The 18,165-nt window shown below is 42.0% G+C and overlaps 2 protein-coding genes across 7 annotated transcripts in view; one reads left to right on the top strand and one right to left on the bottom strand.

Moving 5' to 3' along the window:
• SHTN1 (shootin 1) overlaps positions 1 to 5,753 on the top strand; it is a 109,370-nt gene extending 103,617 nt beyond the window's left edge. For all 3 annotated transcript variants that reach the window (XM_005225770.5, XM_003587898.6, XM_059882076.1), the window contains one exon: positions 3,950 to 5,753. In XM_005225770.5, the coding sequence (XP_005225827.1) occupies positions 3,950 to 3,961 (12 nt within the window). In that variant the 3' untranslated portion in view covers positions 3,962 to 5,753. The remainder of the gene's footprint in view (positions 1 to 3,949) is intronic.
• A 2,210-nt stretch (positions 5,754 to 7,963) lies between these two features.
• ENO4 (enolase 4) overlaps positions 7,964 to 18,165 on the bottom strand; it is a 29,420-nt gene continuing 19,218 nt past the window's right edge. For 3 of the 4 annotated variants that reach the window (XM_010820049.4, XM_005225754.5, XM_024985828.2), the window contains 6 exons: positions 17,417 to 17,584; positions 15,214 to 15,339; positions 13,682 to 13,877; positions 11,513 to 11,580; positions 10,878 to 10,995; positions 7,989 to 8,821 (listed from right to left, as the gene is read on the bottom strand). In XM_010820049.4, the coding sequence (XP_010818351.2) occupies positions 8,700 to 8,821; positions 10,878 to 10,995; positions 11,513 to 11,580; positions 13,682 to 13,877; positions 15,214 to 15,339; positions 17,417 to 17,584 (798 nt within the window). In that variant the 3' untranslated portion in view covers positions 7,989 to 8,699. 4 annotated transcript variants of the gene reach the window in all.

The raw sequence follows: 18,165 nt of genomic DNA, 5'->3' as shown, positions 1-18,165 counted from the left end.
GAAAAAAAATACTTGACAGGAAGTCAAGATGCCACAATGTTAATCCTTATCTGCTATTAACAAATTGTGTACCCACACAAGCATTTAACCCACTATTCTTTGGTGTCTTCACCTGACAAATGAGAAGGATGGACTGGTTCATGTCAGTAATCCCTCAGCCTGAACAGTCCATGATTTGAGTCTTCATGTCAGCTCTAAAATTTAAGCTTTGCTTGGAGATTTTGCAGCTTACAGGAGAAGGTCTGCCATCCTTTTTATGGATACTGACTTTAATTCCTTATTTGGGATCATTGCTCTTAGACAAATTAAAGTAGAAAAACTGAACCAGACAGTGGTATACTGCAGTTCCTATTGGATTGTTGTGTTTGAGCACCTGGGATTTTTCACCTTGGGGAGAAGCCTCAGATTTAACCTTCTAGAACTGCCACTGTGGCTGCCTAGAGCAGGAGCCTGGGTTCTGAGCACCATCACTGGGGGGCTTTCTGGCTCTCCCCATAAGATGGGACTGGAGGTACAATGAGGCCCCTCATTCCAGAAGGAGCCCTGGGCCGCTCCCCCATGGGAACCAGGAATGGACTTAATGATGTCAAACCAGGAAGAGCTAGGTTTAAGTCACAAAGGAAAGAAAGAAAACAAGGGATGAATTTTGTATTTATAGATCTGAAACATGCAGGTGAAACCAAGGATTCAGAAAGAATCTGTAAACATACCAGAATTAGCCTGTGGCATCATCATTGTGTTTTTAGAAGATGCCTTTGGTAAAAAGCTATGTGATATTGTGGGAGAATCAGGAACAGGGAGATAGGAACTTCTGATTCTTGTCTTAGGTCTGCCACCGATAAGCTGTATAATTTTAGGTCTTGCTCCTCCCCTCTCCAAACCTCATTTTCCTTATCTGTAAAAGAACCAGTTGGACTAGATGATTGCCGTAGTCCCTTTTAGCTTCAACCCTTTGGAATTACAAGCCAGTGGTCATTATCTTTAAGAAACTAGTTAACTCTGATTCTCAACGCATAGAGTCAAAGAAGTTTTCCACTGTGCCGAGTTCAGTGACAAGCAAAGGAGTTCTCAAACTGGAGCCTACAGGTGACTTAATAATAGATTAATCTATTAGTTATTGAGAAGCCTACTTCAGGAAAGAACAACAATTCTCTGGACAGAGACAATTCCAGGAAAACTGAGCCTGGCCATACAGAGTTTCTGAGCTTTCAGTTGAGTCAACATCATTTGTTGCTGTTGTGGAGCCCCAAGAGCACTTCCTGGAAGTTTTCAGCCTCCAGCTGATGAAGAAAGCATTTTTAGGATATGTTCACCACCCCTTTCACCTGCAGACACATGTGGGCATGAAAACATCCATGGTAGTTCTACAAAAGTGATGAATGAAGGTCAGTATGGGTGGATGGAAATTGCTCACCTGGAATGAGATGGATACCTCCAATGCATGTGTCGAGCAGACTGGCCAGCTTATCTGGTCTAAGCCAGCAATGGGCTTAGACCCAGTGTCGTGGAACCAGACTAGGGACTTGACTGGCAGATTTTATGTGATGTTGACTGTAACAGTTTAGCTAGGCTGGGACTTCATTTTCTAGAATTCCCTTGAATTCTCATACCCATTTGTTTCCAGGTTAGGCTTCACCACAAGAGAAATTGGCATGAGATTTAGGAAGTGGAAGTGACATAATAGTCTTTTTTTTTTTTTTTAATGCTCTGAAAGTGTGTGTAGGGCAGGTGCTTTTACTGCTCATGCACATTGTCACCTAGCTGGCATGTGGCACAGCTGCCCCCATCTCCCCTTCTAGCTTCCCCAGATCTTGAGCCAGAGGCATGTGTGATTCCCTGTGGAAGGGCTCCAGGTTTATCCTGAAGCTCGCCTGCATCTTCAGGATTGGGGATTGTGAAAGAGATGGGGCTCTTGTTTGTCCTCAGCTTCTTGCTGCTTCTCACCTGCACGACATGCTGATTTCAGGCCCAGCATCGTACACAGACTCACGTAGACTGCCTGACTGGCTCTCTCCATTGCCTGAGGTCTAACCTATAGTGAATCCGTAGGCCTTTCACGGTGGTTCTGCTTCTCCGACCATGGATTCGGTCTTTCATGTGTTCCCTAGGTCAGAGAAAGTCAAGCCAGATACCACTGGGGTAAATTCATCCCATGGTGATTGCCAAAACACAGTAACAGGTATCTTGAGAAGTGGATCTTTGGCCAGAGCAGGTGGGCAGTGTCAGAGGTGTCTGCTAATGAAAAGGGTGTTGCCAGATTCAGGCAAAAATAAAGGAATCTGTGCTCACTACGTTGTAACTTTCCTCTCAGGCCTCTGATCATCTCTCTGCTTTTACTCCTCCAAAGCATACAGTTATGTGCTAGTTACTTATTGATGATAATCAAGTCACACAGTGTAACTGGAAAGCCTTATAATGGTTTTCAAACATCAGGACAGATCTCATAGCGCTAGGTGATAAAACCGTGGTCCCTGGGTTGGAGTTTTGTTACCTGTGGCTGGATCGTGCAGGCCACTTTGTCTCAACAGTTGATCATTTGTTCTTGTTGCTTTTGTTGTACAATAGAGGTATCCAGACCTGCTCACACAAAAGCCTTGGTTTCTGAGCATTCATTCTGAGCCTTTCACGCACGGTAGTTCATTAGTATTCGCTCATTTGTTTACTCCACAAATGGGTCTACTCTGGGTGCTGGCGTATAACTATGAACAAAGCTAAACAGTCCAACTCGTGGATGCTTACATGTTACTTAAAGAGACAGAATTTAACAACTGGTTATTTAACTGTAACTGTGGTAAGTCCAACAAGGGAGAAGTATGAGGCAGTAAGGGAGCGTCAACCAGCAGGTCTGACCTAGGGGTCAGGGAATAATAGACATCAACTGATCAGGGGGACTAGTAGAGCAGTGGGGAGACCTGGCCAGCAGTTCATCAGTACTCACCCTGACATCCAGAGGTGGACACGGGACAGAGGTGTGCTGGGTCATGGTTAACGTCCTAGCAACCACCAGGAAGACCAGATAAGTCTGAATAGCCTCTGCCCTGCCTACAACACACCCCTCAACCTCCAGGCATCAGATCAGCAGTCCAGCCCCTTCAGATGGTTGCTGCTGTCCTGTCTTCTGAGAGGACTAGGTGCCTACAGCCTAATCTCCTGACACGTGGCCAGAGAAGAGTGTTTCAGGACATCTCCATTTCCACAAGGAAATTACTGCCTATTTAGCTGGAGAAGCAGTAGCTTCTTACATCAGAAGAGAAGAGAGGAAATCTCAGTGGAAAAAGAAACTGCCATTTGAAATTCAATAAGAAATTTCTCAAATGTGACTCTCCTTTTTAGAAAAAGTGGTAACTCGGCATTTCAGCTGACCCTCTATCTCTAGATTCTCCCATCCGCCCTCGTTCCTCCCCAGGTCTGACCAGAGTCGTTCCTGCCAGCAAACGGCAGCAGCTGGCACATCTCTGAGCTGCCCATGGGGGATAGTGGTGATTTATTTCCCTCCTCCATGTAGTCTCCTCAGAGCTAGTCTGCAACTCCATGTGCCCTGGGCACACAAGGGAGGGGCTCCCTGCCTCCTTCCAGCTAAGCAGAGGTGGGGCAGGAGTGGGGGGCAGCAGGCAGTGGGGCGGTATGCACAGAGGACCTGTGAGCTTTGTGCTTCTATGAGCAGAGTGTGCGATTAAGCAGGTAGGTGCCTTTGGCTTTTTAACACTTCCGCAGTTAATTGCTCTGACTTTTTCCGCCTTTCTTCTGGCCTTGTGTTCCTAAGATGTAATCTAATAGCTTTTTTTTTTTTTTTTAATGGCTGGCACCTCAAAGACCGCTTTTTGCATGTTGACTAGACTTAGAATGTTTTGGGTTTTTTGCTCCTCTGAATCCAGGAATACGGAAAGATAAATGCTTTCTCTCTCTGCTTTTAATTTTTTGTTTGTTTGTTTAACTGTTCACCCCCTAGGCCTCCCAGTAACACTGGATACAGGAAACAATACACTGGCAGTGGAAAACAAGCCAAACCGGTTGTAGTTTTAGATCCTGTTTCCACACACGAACCTCAAACCAAAGACCAGGTCGCTGAGAAAGATCCAGCTCAACACAAGGATGATGAAGGTGAAACTAAACCAGGATACAAACAGAGAGTGAGAGACACCAGCAGCTCCAACTGCTGATCCGTAAACCGAAGGCTGGCATGTTCGGAAGTCCTTTTGTAACGAGCACATGATTAGTTTTGGTGTATTGGCAAGGGCTATAGACACTGTTCTTGTCACTGTATTCAGAATATAGGTTCTTTTCTGATGTCTCTTTTGTAAGTAGTTCACCTATAAATATAAGTAAGCTATTTAGCAAAAGACCCATTCTTGGTAGCTTTTTTTAATGTTTATAGGGATAAGTTTTTTTCTAATTACTGTATTAAATGTGACTTCTTTTAGAAGATAACAAGAAATTCAGATGTTATCTTCTTAGGTAATGTGCATACCGCTAATCAAAGGTAATGATGAAAGGTTGCAGCACTTGTGTATAATTGGATAAACAGGACTAGCTTAATAAGGTGATTTTAAAAAAACCCAGAGAAGCTTCTGTTTTGCGTATCTGATCCTTTTTTTTTTTTTTGATGGAGAAACTTCAGTAGCATGGAAATTGTTCAGCACTGTGGTATACAAATTACTTTCTAGGATATACTGAGATAAGCTTAAATTTCAGGAGCTGATGTCAAGCTAGCAGGCTCATACTCAGTGTTAATTACACACATTATTAACTATGGGATGATTGTGTGCAAAGCCTCCCAAAGACTTTGGAGGGAATGCTCTAGTGGCCTGAGTGCAGACTTGAGGTGAAGTCCAAAGCTTGAATTTAATAGAGTATTATCTTGGTAAACGGTGTTCAGTGCTATGGGTCAATTGTGTTTTCTCATGTACTCATGTGGCACAAGTACCATATTTTATCCCAGTTCTTACGTACAGTGAAGATAAGCGACAAGCATACAATTTCATGCTTCACTGCTGTTTTACATTACACAAGTTTGTTGTTTTGTTTTGTTTTTAAACAAATTAGGTGATAGTCTCTAAAAATACAATGTTTCAGTCTACCACAGTGAATAAAGAAATGTAATCAGGGATTAAAAAAAAAGACTTATGCAGCTTTTCAAAGTTGATTGTTTCAAAATTGGTGTTTATTTAAAATAAGTGGTAATGTATTTGAATGCATTTTCTTATGACAATGATTCAGTAATGGTAATTTTACTATTAAAGAAAGTGAAAGGTTTAGTTTTGGTAGCATAGCTCAGCATGAGGCTGTCAGGTGTTTCTCACCTAAGGGCGGAAGAAAATGATAGTAATAATTGCAGTAGTTGTATTTTATTTTTGCACGTATGCTAAACATAGGCTTGAAAAGGTGGTTAGGCAAGTAAATGTACTTCCTAAATTTGGAGATAATTATCCTTCTGTAAGTTCGTTATGCTTGGCTGTTTCCATGTTTCTTCCAGTGATGTTTTTACAGTTGCTTATCAGTTTACTCATAGGGAATTAAAATGTAATGCTTTTCAACTGTGACTTCCCCTGATTGAACAATATTGCTGTATGATATACAAATTACAAATGGCATTAATTCACTGAAATAAGGTCTGTTATGCTGTGATTTGAACTCTCCTCAGCACATTTATTAAAAAGCACCAATAGTTTCCCACTAAAGGTCACTTGTGGTTATTGATATTTTTGGTTTAGTTCCACAAACTTGACATCCTTTAATAAAAAAATTATATAAGACTTGATAAGTTTAGTAATTTTTAATAATCCACAAAATGATTTCTTTTGAGGAATTTTATGCTACATTTCTTCCTGCTTTCCCCATTCCTGTGTATACTGTCTGCTGGCATGTGTCTTAAAGGTATTTAGAAATACAAAATTCTGTTACATTTGTAATTCCATCTCTCATCACACACCCTTTCCAGGGTAAAGAGTCAGTCATCTGGTGAAAGTGTTAGCTGGACCAGGCAACATTTAGTCACTGGTATTCTGAAAGGGTTCTTACTTTTTCTGAGCTGCTTATTCCTTCACCATGATCACAAAGTATTTAAAATTACTTTGATAAAATTATTTCTAGTACCTGTTTGTAGCTGAGCCAGTCTCATATAAACTCACCTCCATTGGTTTTGGCAGTTGACCATTCCTGTGGGAATTCCTGTGGCGTTAACAGGGCTAAAACCATGCAACCTTGATTGGCCTGAGTGAAAACAATGGACGTTGCGGCTCTGACTCTGTGTTGGTAGCTTCAGTTATGTCTGACTCTTTGCAACCCCTGTGGACTGTAGCCTGCCAGGCTCCTCTGTCCATGAGATCTCCCAGGCAAGAATAATGAAGTGGGTTGCCATTTCCTTCTCCAGAGGATCTTCCCAACCCAGAGATCAAACCTGGGTCTTCCACATTGCAGGCAGATTCTACTACGCACCAGTTATTCCTCCTTCCTTACCTTTTTTGTTAACAGTAAAATGTCTATTAGAAATAGAGTAGGGCAGGTAAAGATTACTGTTAATTATCCTTCCACGCCATTTTTAGGATATTTGTCAGGTAAATGATAGTCTGTTTCACAGAATGTTAAAAACAAGGCTTGGATGATTTTTATAAATGCACACCATACATGTTTAGGGGCTTCCCTGGTGGCTGGATGGTAAAAAATCTGCCTGCAATGCGTGAGACACAGGTTTGATCCCTGGGTTGGGAATATCTCCTGGAGAAGAGAATGGCTACCCACTCCAATACATATTTAATCATTTTCATCACGGAATGGCTTCAGCTTATGTGGCAATAAGTTGTGGAGAATGGATAAGCATCTCTCATCATCATTGACCTTATATGATCATCAAGCAGCCCTTACTTAAGGACTGGATTTGAAGTTTCCTCCAAGCACTCACATTCCCCAGTCCCCCTGCCATTTCTAATAAAGGGTACGATGAGTTTCTTTCATCTCATATGTAATATCTTCAGTTCAGTCATTCAGTCAGGTCCGACTCTTTGCGACCCCATAAACTGCAGCACACCAGGCCTCCCTGGCTTATCACCAACTCCCGGAGTTCACCCAAACTCATGTCCATTGGGTCCGTGATACGGTTTATATCTATTACATGTCCTGTAACGTGTGTAGAGAGAGAAAATATATAAATAGAAACAGTGCTTATCACTCTCAGAAACTTTAAGTGCAACATCCATTTGGTGACCCCAGGCCTCAAGGAAGGTCAAGGAGAATAGGCAGTGCTCAGCACTGAAGTTAGTGTTGACTTGGTTGAGGTAATAAGTCACCTCTTTGGTTAATTTTTAATTATTCAGTTACTAAGTTGTACATTTTTGTTGTGGCTTCATTCGGTTATAATTTGTATCACAGTTTCAGAGCATACTCTCACGTGACCTCCCATATTTCATGTGTGTGTGTGTATGTGTGTGTGGGTACATTGTTTATTGCTAAGAATCAGGAAAGGCAACCACAGTCACGCAGTGTGACACAGCTCTTAACTTCAGAGTGATACCAACCAACCCTCCTGCCTTGGGCTCTGAACGAACGTGCCACGGAGCCTACTTTTAAGTCACTGCTTTGAGAGTAAGGCCTTGGCTCTGCCATAAGATCATTACATCTCCCTGTTAGTACTCTCTTCAACAGAGAGGTCCTCGGCGTGCTTAGAAAAACTTAGAGAATACACCAGAAATCTAAACTTAGCCAACTTTCTCACAGGTCAGTACGTAGGAATTTATGTAATTTGGGGAAAAAACATGGTAACTGAACAGAGAATTTAAATCATATAAAGCCACTGGATATTATTATATTTACAGGTCAGTGTTTGAATATGGGTTGGTTTTGACTCTCCTCAATCACCCCAATACCAGCTTTCAAAAAAGACAATCTATATGTTGCATCATTTTTAATCACCTACTAGATGCTATAATAAAAATAATTATGCATTTAATGGCTTTAAGAGTATTTATTCATTCATCAAATGAATAAACTCAGTGTTTACTGAATTTATACTCATTTATTTTCTCATTTATACTCATTCCAAAAAGGCTCTAAGGAGATTCCCCAGAGATATAAATGATAGATGAAAAATTAAAATTTAGAAAGAGGTGGGAATCAGAGAAAAGGGATTTGAGGGTAGGAAAGTTAGAGGAAGCTGTTTGGCTCTTAAAACAATATGTGAAACTCAGTTTTGCACAAGGTTGGCTATAAAACTGTGTGTGTGCTTTCTAGCATGGATATTTAAGATAAAAAGAGAAGATGTATACCTTTTCCTGGCAGAGAAAGCTCCTAGTGTAAAAGATGTTTGTTTTTAGAGATGTTCTGAGTAGTAAAGTATGGGGTGTTTGAACTGAGTGTGGAGTTGGTGGCCAAAATATTGGACTGTTCTACTGGGTCATGACCCCTCCCCCTCAAATGGACATACACAAACATGTGCAAGAATTTTTCCATGAATCAGAGCATGAACAGGTACAAACAGGATCCCCACAGAAATGTGACGGCTGGAAGACAGGTTCACAGGTATAATTTCAGGCAAAATACTATCTCCGTCTTTCACCAAACAATAAACGTAAAGGAAGAAAAAGCACACAAGTTAGTGAAGTTTTTGGAGCAAAAGCAAAATGAAGATATCCCCCAGGTCTATAAATCTAATAGTCTGAGTGGTGTGGCTGTCAGCTGGGGTGCGTGCAACCCCAGTGGGAAGATGCTCAAAGTTTGGCGAGATCCTCCGCAACTTCTGTGGGGAAGATGGGCTCAGGGACCTCATGCAGCTCACCAGCCTCTTCAGCTTCCTCATTCCAGGAGAAAAATGTGTGTTCTTCATTGAAGCCTATTAAAAAATGACAACAATAAAGTTTACTAATTCAGTGGCTGATTTCTTTTTTTTTGGCTATGTGACATGTGGGATCTTAGTTCCCTGACCAGGGATCAGACCCATGCTCCCTGCATTGGAAGCACAGGGTCGTAACCAGTGGGCCAGCAGGGAAGCCCCTGGTTCCAGTTTTTATCTTTGTTACAGGATTTAAAGGAGAGCAGCTTCAGAACTGTCCAGAGGTGTCACACCACCATTAGAAAGGATTCTGGAACTGCCAAAGAGTGGGCCTGTCATTGGTTATACGTTAGCTGCAATACACTTGTTTTGTTCAGTTTGCATTGTATCCTTAGACAACATTCTGGAACGTCTGGTGTACAGCGGACTTTGGGCAGAGGCTGAGCAGCATAGGATAAAAGGAAGATGAACTGGAGGGAAGGCCAGTGCTCTGCATGAGACAAACCGTTGCCAACTAACTATTCCAAGATCAGCCTCTGTCGACTTAGACTGTTGCACTCAGGTCCCTGTAGGCAAGAACAGTGTTTTAACGGCTGAGCTTTTGCCAAGATTTCCTACACAACCTCTCAGTGGAGTGGTTTGCTCTTCCAGTTTTTTTGGTCCCCCTTCACATGTATTGACCACTGCCAATGTCAGCAAAATCCTCATTAATCTGTTAATCCATTCTGGAATGCTCAGGGGCCGGCACTGTCACCAGGGAGGAGCTGGGCCTCTGGTCACTAGAGTCCTTTTTGATGCCCTGAAGCAGCTGTTCCCCTTGTGGTGAAGTCTGGTTGGAAATGTGATCAGTCATTTAGGGAATCTAAAGCTTCCACGAGTCAGGATGACAAAAATTAATCAGACAGTAAGTAGGAGCCGTATAATTTTACCCATTTAAAAAAAAAAGCCTTCATGTTACACACTAAATAATACGAACTTTTGACTGCCCTTACATGACTGAGACATAGTCTCCCCATTATATCTTTTTTTTTCCTGTAAATCTTAGGATGTGTGTCAAGGTCATTACATACGTTAAATGTGACAAATTTATAGTTACTATTTCTATTGGTCCCTGAAAAAAGCGCCTGTACTGAGTAGGACTTCCTTGCTTGTCCACAATACTTGCTGTAATGTATCTATCTCATTCAAGAGTTACATTTATGGCAGTGGCCGGCCCCCGGCCTTTTTGACACCAGGGACTGGTTTCATGGAAGACAATTTTTCCAGGAACCAGGGGAGGGTGGTGAGGGGATGGATGGCTCTGGGATGATTCAAGTGCATTACATTTATTGTGCACTTTGTTATTAATTACATCAGATCCACCTCAGATCATCAGACATTAGATCCCACAAGTTGGGGACCCCTGATTTATGGTAACAAGTACGTCAGCACTACTTAAATAACATCCTTTTTTGCAGTCTGTCAATTCCATTTTAAAATGCAAATAGTTTTGGAATTTTGCAAAGACAAGTATTGGTCTCTTTAAACATCTTTGCATGCTTGCTTTTGGCTATCACAGTAATACATAAAGAGTAAAAATGCATATTGGGGGTTTTCTCTCCAGGTAGCTGGTACATAAGCTGCTTCTATCCATGCAGATTTACAAAGTTTGATGTCATAAATGACTGGTTCATTTCTCTTGAGACTGCAGTCTTGCCAAGGTAGATTAAATTAACACGCTCTCACTTAAGTAAGGCAAATTGTTGCCAAGAACCACCAGGGAAACATCTGTCTTTAACTTTCTTGGGCTGTGCAGAGAAACCTTAAGTATAACTTGGACCATAACAAAAGGTAGGCTTGGAAATTCCAATCAATTAAGTTTATTGAAAAGCATCACACAGCCTATTCATCAAAAAAAAAAAAAGGGGGGGGAGAGAGTTTTAAACATTCAGGTAAATAGATAATCCATTAAGAAAACAATGCACATTGTGGCAAATGCCATCCTGGTTTTGTCAGCACTTATTTATAGTCTTTGGATTCCCCTGTCCGCCTGCTGAGAGACTTCTATTCCTCCCTCTCCCAATCTTTGTTCTCTTATTCATGGCTAAAGGAAAACAAAGCAGAAAGCAGCACATACCCAGTGTTCCATTCTGGCCAAGTTCTTCCTCTATAGTAAAGAGGCGGTTGTACTTGGTCACCCGTTCGCCACGAGAAAGACCTCCCAACTTGATAAACCGGACACCAAGTCCAACAGCCTAAAGGGATGAGGAACAGCTTATTTTAAATGGAGTCATATTTCGCTAAACTAAACTCGTTAGGGAGGAGGGACCCACACACTGCCGCTGTGTGTTTTGGTTTTACTCTCTCAAGTCAGTTTCTCATCTCATAAGTGTAAAGTGGCCTGCTTACAAGCCGAGAAGACTCAGGGGTACAGAGATAGTGTGATTGTACATCAGATGCTATCCTAGTCATGTGAGCGTCTGACTTTTATATAAGAACACTCTGGCCTTTATCACTTCATTTTAGGAGGTAAGATTGCAAGTGCACACCCCAGTCATTTAAGTATGCTCATCATTTTCCCAGGACTTCAATTTTTCTTGTTTTTAAAAGTTCAAAGATCAGCTCTTTGCAAAAGGCAGCTGTCTGGGAGGAAGCAAATCTTTCATAAAAGGTTACATGACTTTGTCTGCCAAATCCACCACTCTGAAACACCATTTCATGATAAAAGCAGTGTTTTGGCAATTCTGCAATGGACCAGTTTTTAGCACTTACCAAATCGACAAGGCTGTCATCAGACGATTCTCCTTCTGTGCTTCCAAAGACAGCGATGAGCTTCTTACCTGTAAGCAGAGGAATTCGTTTCATTTTAGATGGTACGAATCTAATCAACAGATACAAGCTTCCAGAATAAAACTTTAAAGTCTGCCAGAGGTTTAAAACTGTGAAGAGTCAACTCATTGACCATCTGAGAACTCTAACCCATATATTTGCATTTCTAGTACCCTGATTATATCTGTGTAGATAATGAACACTGAATGCTGCTGCTACTGCTGCTAAGTTGCTTCTGTGCGACCCCAGAGACGGCAGCCCACCAGGCTCCACCATCCCTGGGATTCTCCAGGCAAGAACACTGGAGTGGGTTGCCATTTCCTTCTCCAATGCATGAAAGTAAAAAGTGAAAGTGAAGTAGCTCAGTCGTGTCTGACTTAGCGACCTGGTGGACTATAGCCTACCAGGCTCTTCTGTCCATGGGATTTTCCAGGCAAGAGTACTGGAGTGGGGTGCCATTGCCTTCTCCGAAATGAATGCTATGTTTCATCAAAGCTAAGATACCCTCGATTGTAAGAGGCACCATTATTACCACTAAAGAGGAAAAATGCTCAAGTTAGATTGACACATTTCTCAGACCACAGCTATAAGATACAATCATCTATGTTCAATGTAGAAAAATGTGCATCTTAGAGTCAAAATACAAGTAAGTACAAGGGCATCATATGCCTAAATAACAGATTTCACAATTCATGTAAAATTTTGTTCAAAGGAAAACTGTCTTTCTGAATGTTGACTTATTAGAAGAGCAGTGTTAATAGTACTTAATCAATCACGTTTAAAGATCTCAAAGCCCCTTAAAATTTGTCAAAGCCTACAAAGACTGCAATCCAGAGTTCTTCCTGTGGTGACAGTGTTGTGTCTTACAGGCAGGAGTTACAGCAGTGATCTGGCATGGAACAGAATGTCTGCCAAGTGCCAGGCCCAGGAAGAAAGGCCAGGCCTGGGGCGTCTCTCCCACCACCTGCAAGCCACCCTGCCTGGGTCCTAGACCGGGGCAGGCTGCAGGCGAAGGGACCACAGGCATTTCATTCCATCTTCTGCCACCAGCCCAGGCCCCTGGCTCCCAGTCTCCATCTGAGCCTTGCACCAGCTCTGAGACTAGCCTTCTGCTTAGTTCCTGAGATCCACTCACGATACTCATGTTTCAGGCCCTGTGCATAAGTGAACAAGACTCCCAAGAACACCCTGGAAAAGGAGGCAACAAGAAGATGAGACAGTTGGATGGCATCATCAACTCAAAAGACCTGAGTTTGATGTCCGGGAGATAGTGGAGGACAGAGAAGCCTGGGCTCGCAAAGAGTCAGACCCAACTGAACAAACTGTGGCCAGTTACTACAGTTGAAAATATGGGATGAGAAAGATTCAGAGTAGCCAGTGACGGGTGGGGAAAATTAGGAAAAAGCATCTACATCTGAAGAGGTTTCATTTAGGTCAAGAAGATCTGAAGGATCAGAACTAGTTAGCCAACTAAATGGTACAGGGCAAAGCATTCTAGGCTGAAGGAACAGCATGTTCAAAGACCTGTAGGTCGTAAAGAGCTTGAAACTTTTGAGGAACTAAAAAAAAGCCAGTGTGGGCTAATTATTGAATAAAAAGAATCAGTGTGGTGTTTTGTGAAGCTGAGAGAACAGCAGCCTCAGCCATGTGTTTGTGGTAGCCCTCCCTGAAAGGGGCGACCTCCTGGGTGGGGCTGTTCTTAGAACATTATGAACTGAATCAGTAGTAAGGTACATTTTGCTGCTAAGTCGCTTCAGTCATGTCCGACTCTGTGCGACCCCATAGACGGCAGCCCACAGGCTCCCCCGTCCCTGGGATTCTCCAGGCAAGAACACTGGAGTGGGTTGCCATTTCCTTCTCCAATGCATGAAAGTGAAAAGTGAAAGCGAAGTCGCTCAGTCGTGTCCGACTCTTCGAGACCCCATGGACTGCAGTCCACAAGACTCCTCCGTCCATGGGATTCTCCAGGCAAGAGTACTGGAGTGGGGTGCCATTCACTCACAAAGGGCTGGGGTGTTTTTTTCTTCCAAGATGGACTCCATGCTTCTTAGTGCCTGATACACTGTGTATTTAAGTTCATAATGAGTCTTTCAGATCTGTATTTCCACTCACCGTCAATGAGATTGGTTATTTCCACCAAGTCCGACATCGTAGTTTGGTTTATGTGTTTTATGATCAGCCCGCTGTATTTGAGGATGCTGATGTTGCCCTCCTCTAGCAGTTTAGAGATGCTTTTGGACGCGGTGCCTGCAATTATGTAACACCTGGAACCAAGAGCATTATAGATGCTGTCCCACTGTTCAGAGTCCTGGGTGGATATTTAAGAATTGGTCATTACAGTGAATGGAGCATCATCACAAAACAACAGGAATCATAGACAATCAAAGTTAGACACCTTTCTGAGATACATAAGCTAGGGGTTTAGGGGGAGTTTTCTGTTTTTTGCATTTTTCAGCTGAATGCTGCTTGTACCACAGCCACACAAGTTAATAGGCTTCGTGGAATACAAACCTACAGTGATGAAATTTGAGCTTAAAGATCTAGTGAATAAAATGTTAATACACATTAAATGCTTTTCTCCACGTTGATTCTGACATCCTTCAAGCACAGGCTTTTCCCACCCACTGTGTTATCCACGATGCTGCTAAAGACTGGCTGGTTGGAGGATGTTAATGTTATTTCTGGTAAAAAGACAATGGAAAGAAATGAGCCTGCAGGGCTGTAGACCCTCATTCCCAACACCCTTATTTTTAATTGGTGAGACCAAATGAAGTGAAATGCTCATTTAAATAGTAATATACAGTCTTCCCAGCTGTTGTACTAGATTTCCACCTGTCCCATCAGGACAGACAATACAGGTGCATCTTATCACATTAAAAAAGAGCTGTGGCCAGAGCCTGGGGACAAGCAGCAGAAGATAACGTCTGGTGGGATGCAAGATCTGGGCTCAGTATCTTCCACAAGTGCTGGGATGTAGCCCAGGCCGTGAAAGGAAAGATGGGAATGAGAGAGCCTGGGGCTCCAGTAAGATCCAGCTCTCTCTCTGTCCCTCAAATTTTAATAGCTGAGTTATCTCAAAGAGGATATCTGCTCACTATATCTAATGGCTCTCAAGTTCATAAAATCAAGAATGTAAGTTTTGAAGTTTAAGTGGGTTAGGAAGAGTGAGAGTTATAGGCACATAGACAGTCCTTGTTGGATGCATTAGTGTGAACAGGTCAGAAAACCTCAATATCTCAAATCTCTTAAAGAATATGTTTTTTTTAAAACTTCTATACATATGTAGTAACTGAATTTAGGTTAAAAAACATTTGGCCTAGTTGAAGTTCTGTTTCTGTGAGCACTTGGAAATGATGTGTGATTAACCTATTGAAGCACCAGCCAGCACAGCAGGCTCATCTGCCATCACTTAGGCTGCTGGTAAACACACAGGTACTCTGAAGTGCTGGGGGATACGTGTTTTATTCCGTAGATGGGCACACTCCTAGGTAATTCTGTTTCTGCTAGTCATTTGCCCGGTAAGGACCTTTTCTCATAAATGCCCAAGTAAAATATCCCAGCCCAAATTACATTTCAAATCTACAGATCGAAAACAATGAGACTTTATTCTGTTTTATTATGAAATTCAAGGTGAATCCCATTACCTCCTTCCTGAAAGGATCAATTAACGCAATAATTGAAGGGAACTTGTTGATCAGATCCACATACAGGTCAACCATCTCAGCTGCATTTTTGTAGGTCCCCATCATCACTTCATACTTTCCTTTACTCTGGTAAGTGTAAAGAAGATATTAAAATAAAAGCTGAATGATGAGTTCTTCCAACATTAAAGATGCAATTCAACTTCTTTCATTCATTTCATATAAAAGACTGCAGGTTATTTTCAGGCCACCCTCACACGAGAAATCTGTGCCTTTTTATCTGTTAAATATCAACCTGAGGAAATCAAGTCTGCATTTCTCTGAATGCCTCATACGGCTCTTCCCACGGACTTCAGATGAAACCTTCTGCACAAAACAATTGCCTGCAGAGTAGGAGAGGAGTAATTCCTTACTTCAGTTTTAGGATGTGATGCCAGATCCCTGGCTGTTTGGAAGATGTGCAATCACATAAATTCATAAATAGAATAGCAGTGCAAACCTGCCTACTTACTAGAACTACCATTGTTCAGCTCACAGTGAATGAATTTAGCTTGTTGCCTTTACTGTGAATATTTTAAATTTGAAAGCGGGGCTAGACTTTTGAGATATGAACAGTCAATATGAAATGTAAGAGACTTAGGTGAAAGCAAGCAGGCATGTTCTAGTAGTGACTATTGTTTTGGAAGTGGAATTCTAGTGTAGCCTGTTCATCTGAAGTCTGGAATGCCCCCAGGTACTTACGTACAGGAGTGAACGGACCTGGAGAATTTAGTATGATGTCTGCAAACACAGCACCCTTATGTCCAGTCCAAATCTGTGTCCAGCACTGGTACCTGGGGCATTTAGGTACAGGGAGTGAGGTGGAGTGCACCAGAATAACTCTGATTTACTAATGCCTTCCTGTGGCTGCTAACAGAATGGATTCCATTAGAATTAAGCAGGTTCCTAAGAAGTCCCTCATTGAAAAGATTCTGTACTTTTTTCACATTAAAAAGTGGTTAAGAACTCTTAGTTTCTATACTGCAAAACTTATACAATCTTGTCTTGTCAGAGAGGAAATGCTTTGAACTAACTTTTTCAATGACTTTGAAGTAACATAAGAAGAATTATCTGCTATCTAGCTAATGCATTTTACCGAATATAAGCAATAAATATCCAGTCTCATTAGCGCTAGCAGTCAGTATATTCATAGTTCATGGTATATGTTGTAGATGAAAACATGCAATTATTTTTCTTAATGGTATGCCTAGGAACCAATCATTATGTGAAGAATAGAAAATTACATTAAACATTCTTTTCTGTGCTTAGTTTCTATAGGAAACTAAAAACTTTAGAAGTCAGCTGATACTTAGGTTTCTAATATACTATTCAAGATTTCCTTTGAAGTCAAAAATTAGAATTGCAAATTAAAGTGGAATCCTATTTGGTCATGTCCCCTGAATTTGACATTAATTACCATTACTAATTATTCTCCAAAAACTTCAATAACTTGGAAATACTTTTTATATTTAAAAAGTGAGTCACCAGCAAAAACTCCAAGAACCATGTGTCTAGAAGAGCTTGTCAAGTCATAGTTACAATTGACTCGCTTTTTATGCTTGACCAATTCAGCATTCATCAACCAAATGAATGTACTCAGCAGAACATACCAATTTGTTAAATTATTTTTCAGCAGTTCTCATGATTTCAATGTAAGTAATCCATTTTAGTCATTTTTATTACAGAATTTCTCTATATAACTATTATGACATTTCCTGTTAATATTTAAAGTTATATGGCTATGTTATTGTCTGTCAGAAGAAGACTATAGGCTTCCCTGATGGCTCAGATGGTAAAGAATCCATCTGCAATGTGGGAGACCTGGGTTCGATCCCTGGGTTGTGAACATCCCCTGGAGAAGGGGATGGCAGCCCACTCCGGTGTTCTTGCCTGGTGAATCCCCATGGACGGAGGAGCCTGGTGGGCTGCAGTCCATGGGGCTGCACAGAGTTGGACGCAGCCGAGTGACTGAACACAGCACAGCACGTTGTCTGGTCATTAGCTAACTGGGCTTTCCCAACTCCATTTATATTTGGACCCTTCCATGATATTACTTGAAAAAATAGACTTTGTTTGGAAATATAAACAGATAGGCTCCTCTTTTGAGTTCTAATTTAAAAATAATGGGACCGAAACAAAAGGCAAAAACTCTGGAGTGGAAACTTACGTAGTCCATCAGCTCATGTGCGGCACAGTTGATGGCTAGATGCAGGTTCGTTCCCAATTCTAGCCCCAGGTTTGCACAGATTCCTTGTATGAGGAGCAGTGGCTGCTCTATAGTGTCGTAATTAATGGTTAAACAGCCAAGATGGGACATCTTGCCGGTGATCTGCTGCTGCAGGATCAAGAAAACCACGTGTGTAAATATAGCACGCTAAGGTTCTTAGAGCTTCTGGTGGTTGGCAGCTAATAACCAGACTCAACTCGACAAACACAGGGTCCTCGGACTCTCCATTCACCCTGTCCCTAGTTCCTGCTCATGTCTGCATGACCTCTGGGCAGATGAATGTTCTGTAGTATCTGGGAACAGTTTTCTTACTCCCGAGGTTTTCAAGTTTGACCTGGGAACACACTCCTCTCTCTTTAGTTGCCCATGTCATCTCTCTGTTGGCTCTACCACTGAACACGGGCTGACCTGAGCCATGACCACCAGGCTGGTGAGTCTTCAGTCTGTCCCTATACATGTCTGTCCCACCTGTTCCTAACTCTGCCTTCTTCCTCTAGACCTGCTCTTTCCTGTGTCCCATTTTCCTTTAGAAGGATATAACTCTTAAAAGGCCACCTGATGCAAAGAACTGACTCATTGGAAAAGACCCTGATGCTGGGAAAGATTGAAGGTGGGAGGAGAAGCGGGTGACAGAGGATGAGATGGTTGGATGGCATCACCGACTCAATGGACATGAGTTTGAGTAAGCT

Source organism: Bos taurus, chromosome 26, assembly GCF_002263795.3.
Source record: "Bos taurus isolate L1 Dominette 01449 registration number 42190680 breed Hereford chromosome 26, ARS-UCD2.0, whole genome shotgun sequence".
Lineage (NCBI taxonomy): Eukaryota > Metazoa > Chordata > Mammalia > Artiodactyla > Bovidae > Bos > Bos taurus.
The sequence above is the reverse complement of the archived record's forward strand: the minus strand, read 5'-3'. Positions and strand labels throughout refer to the sequence as shown.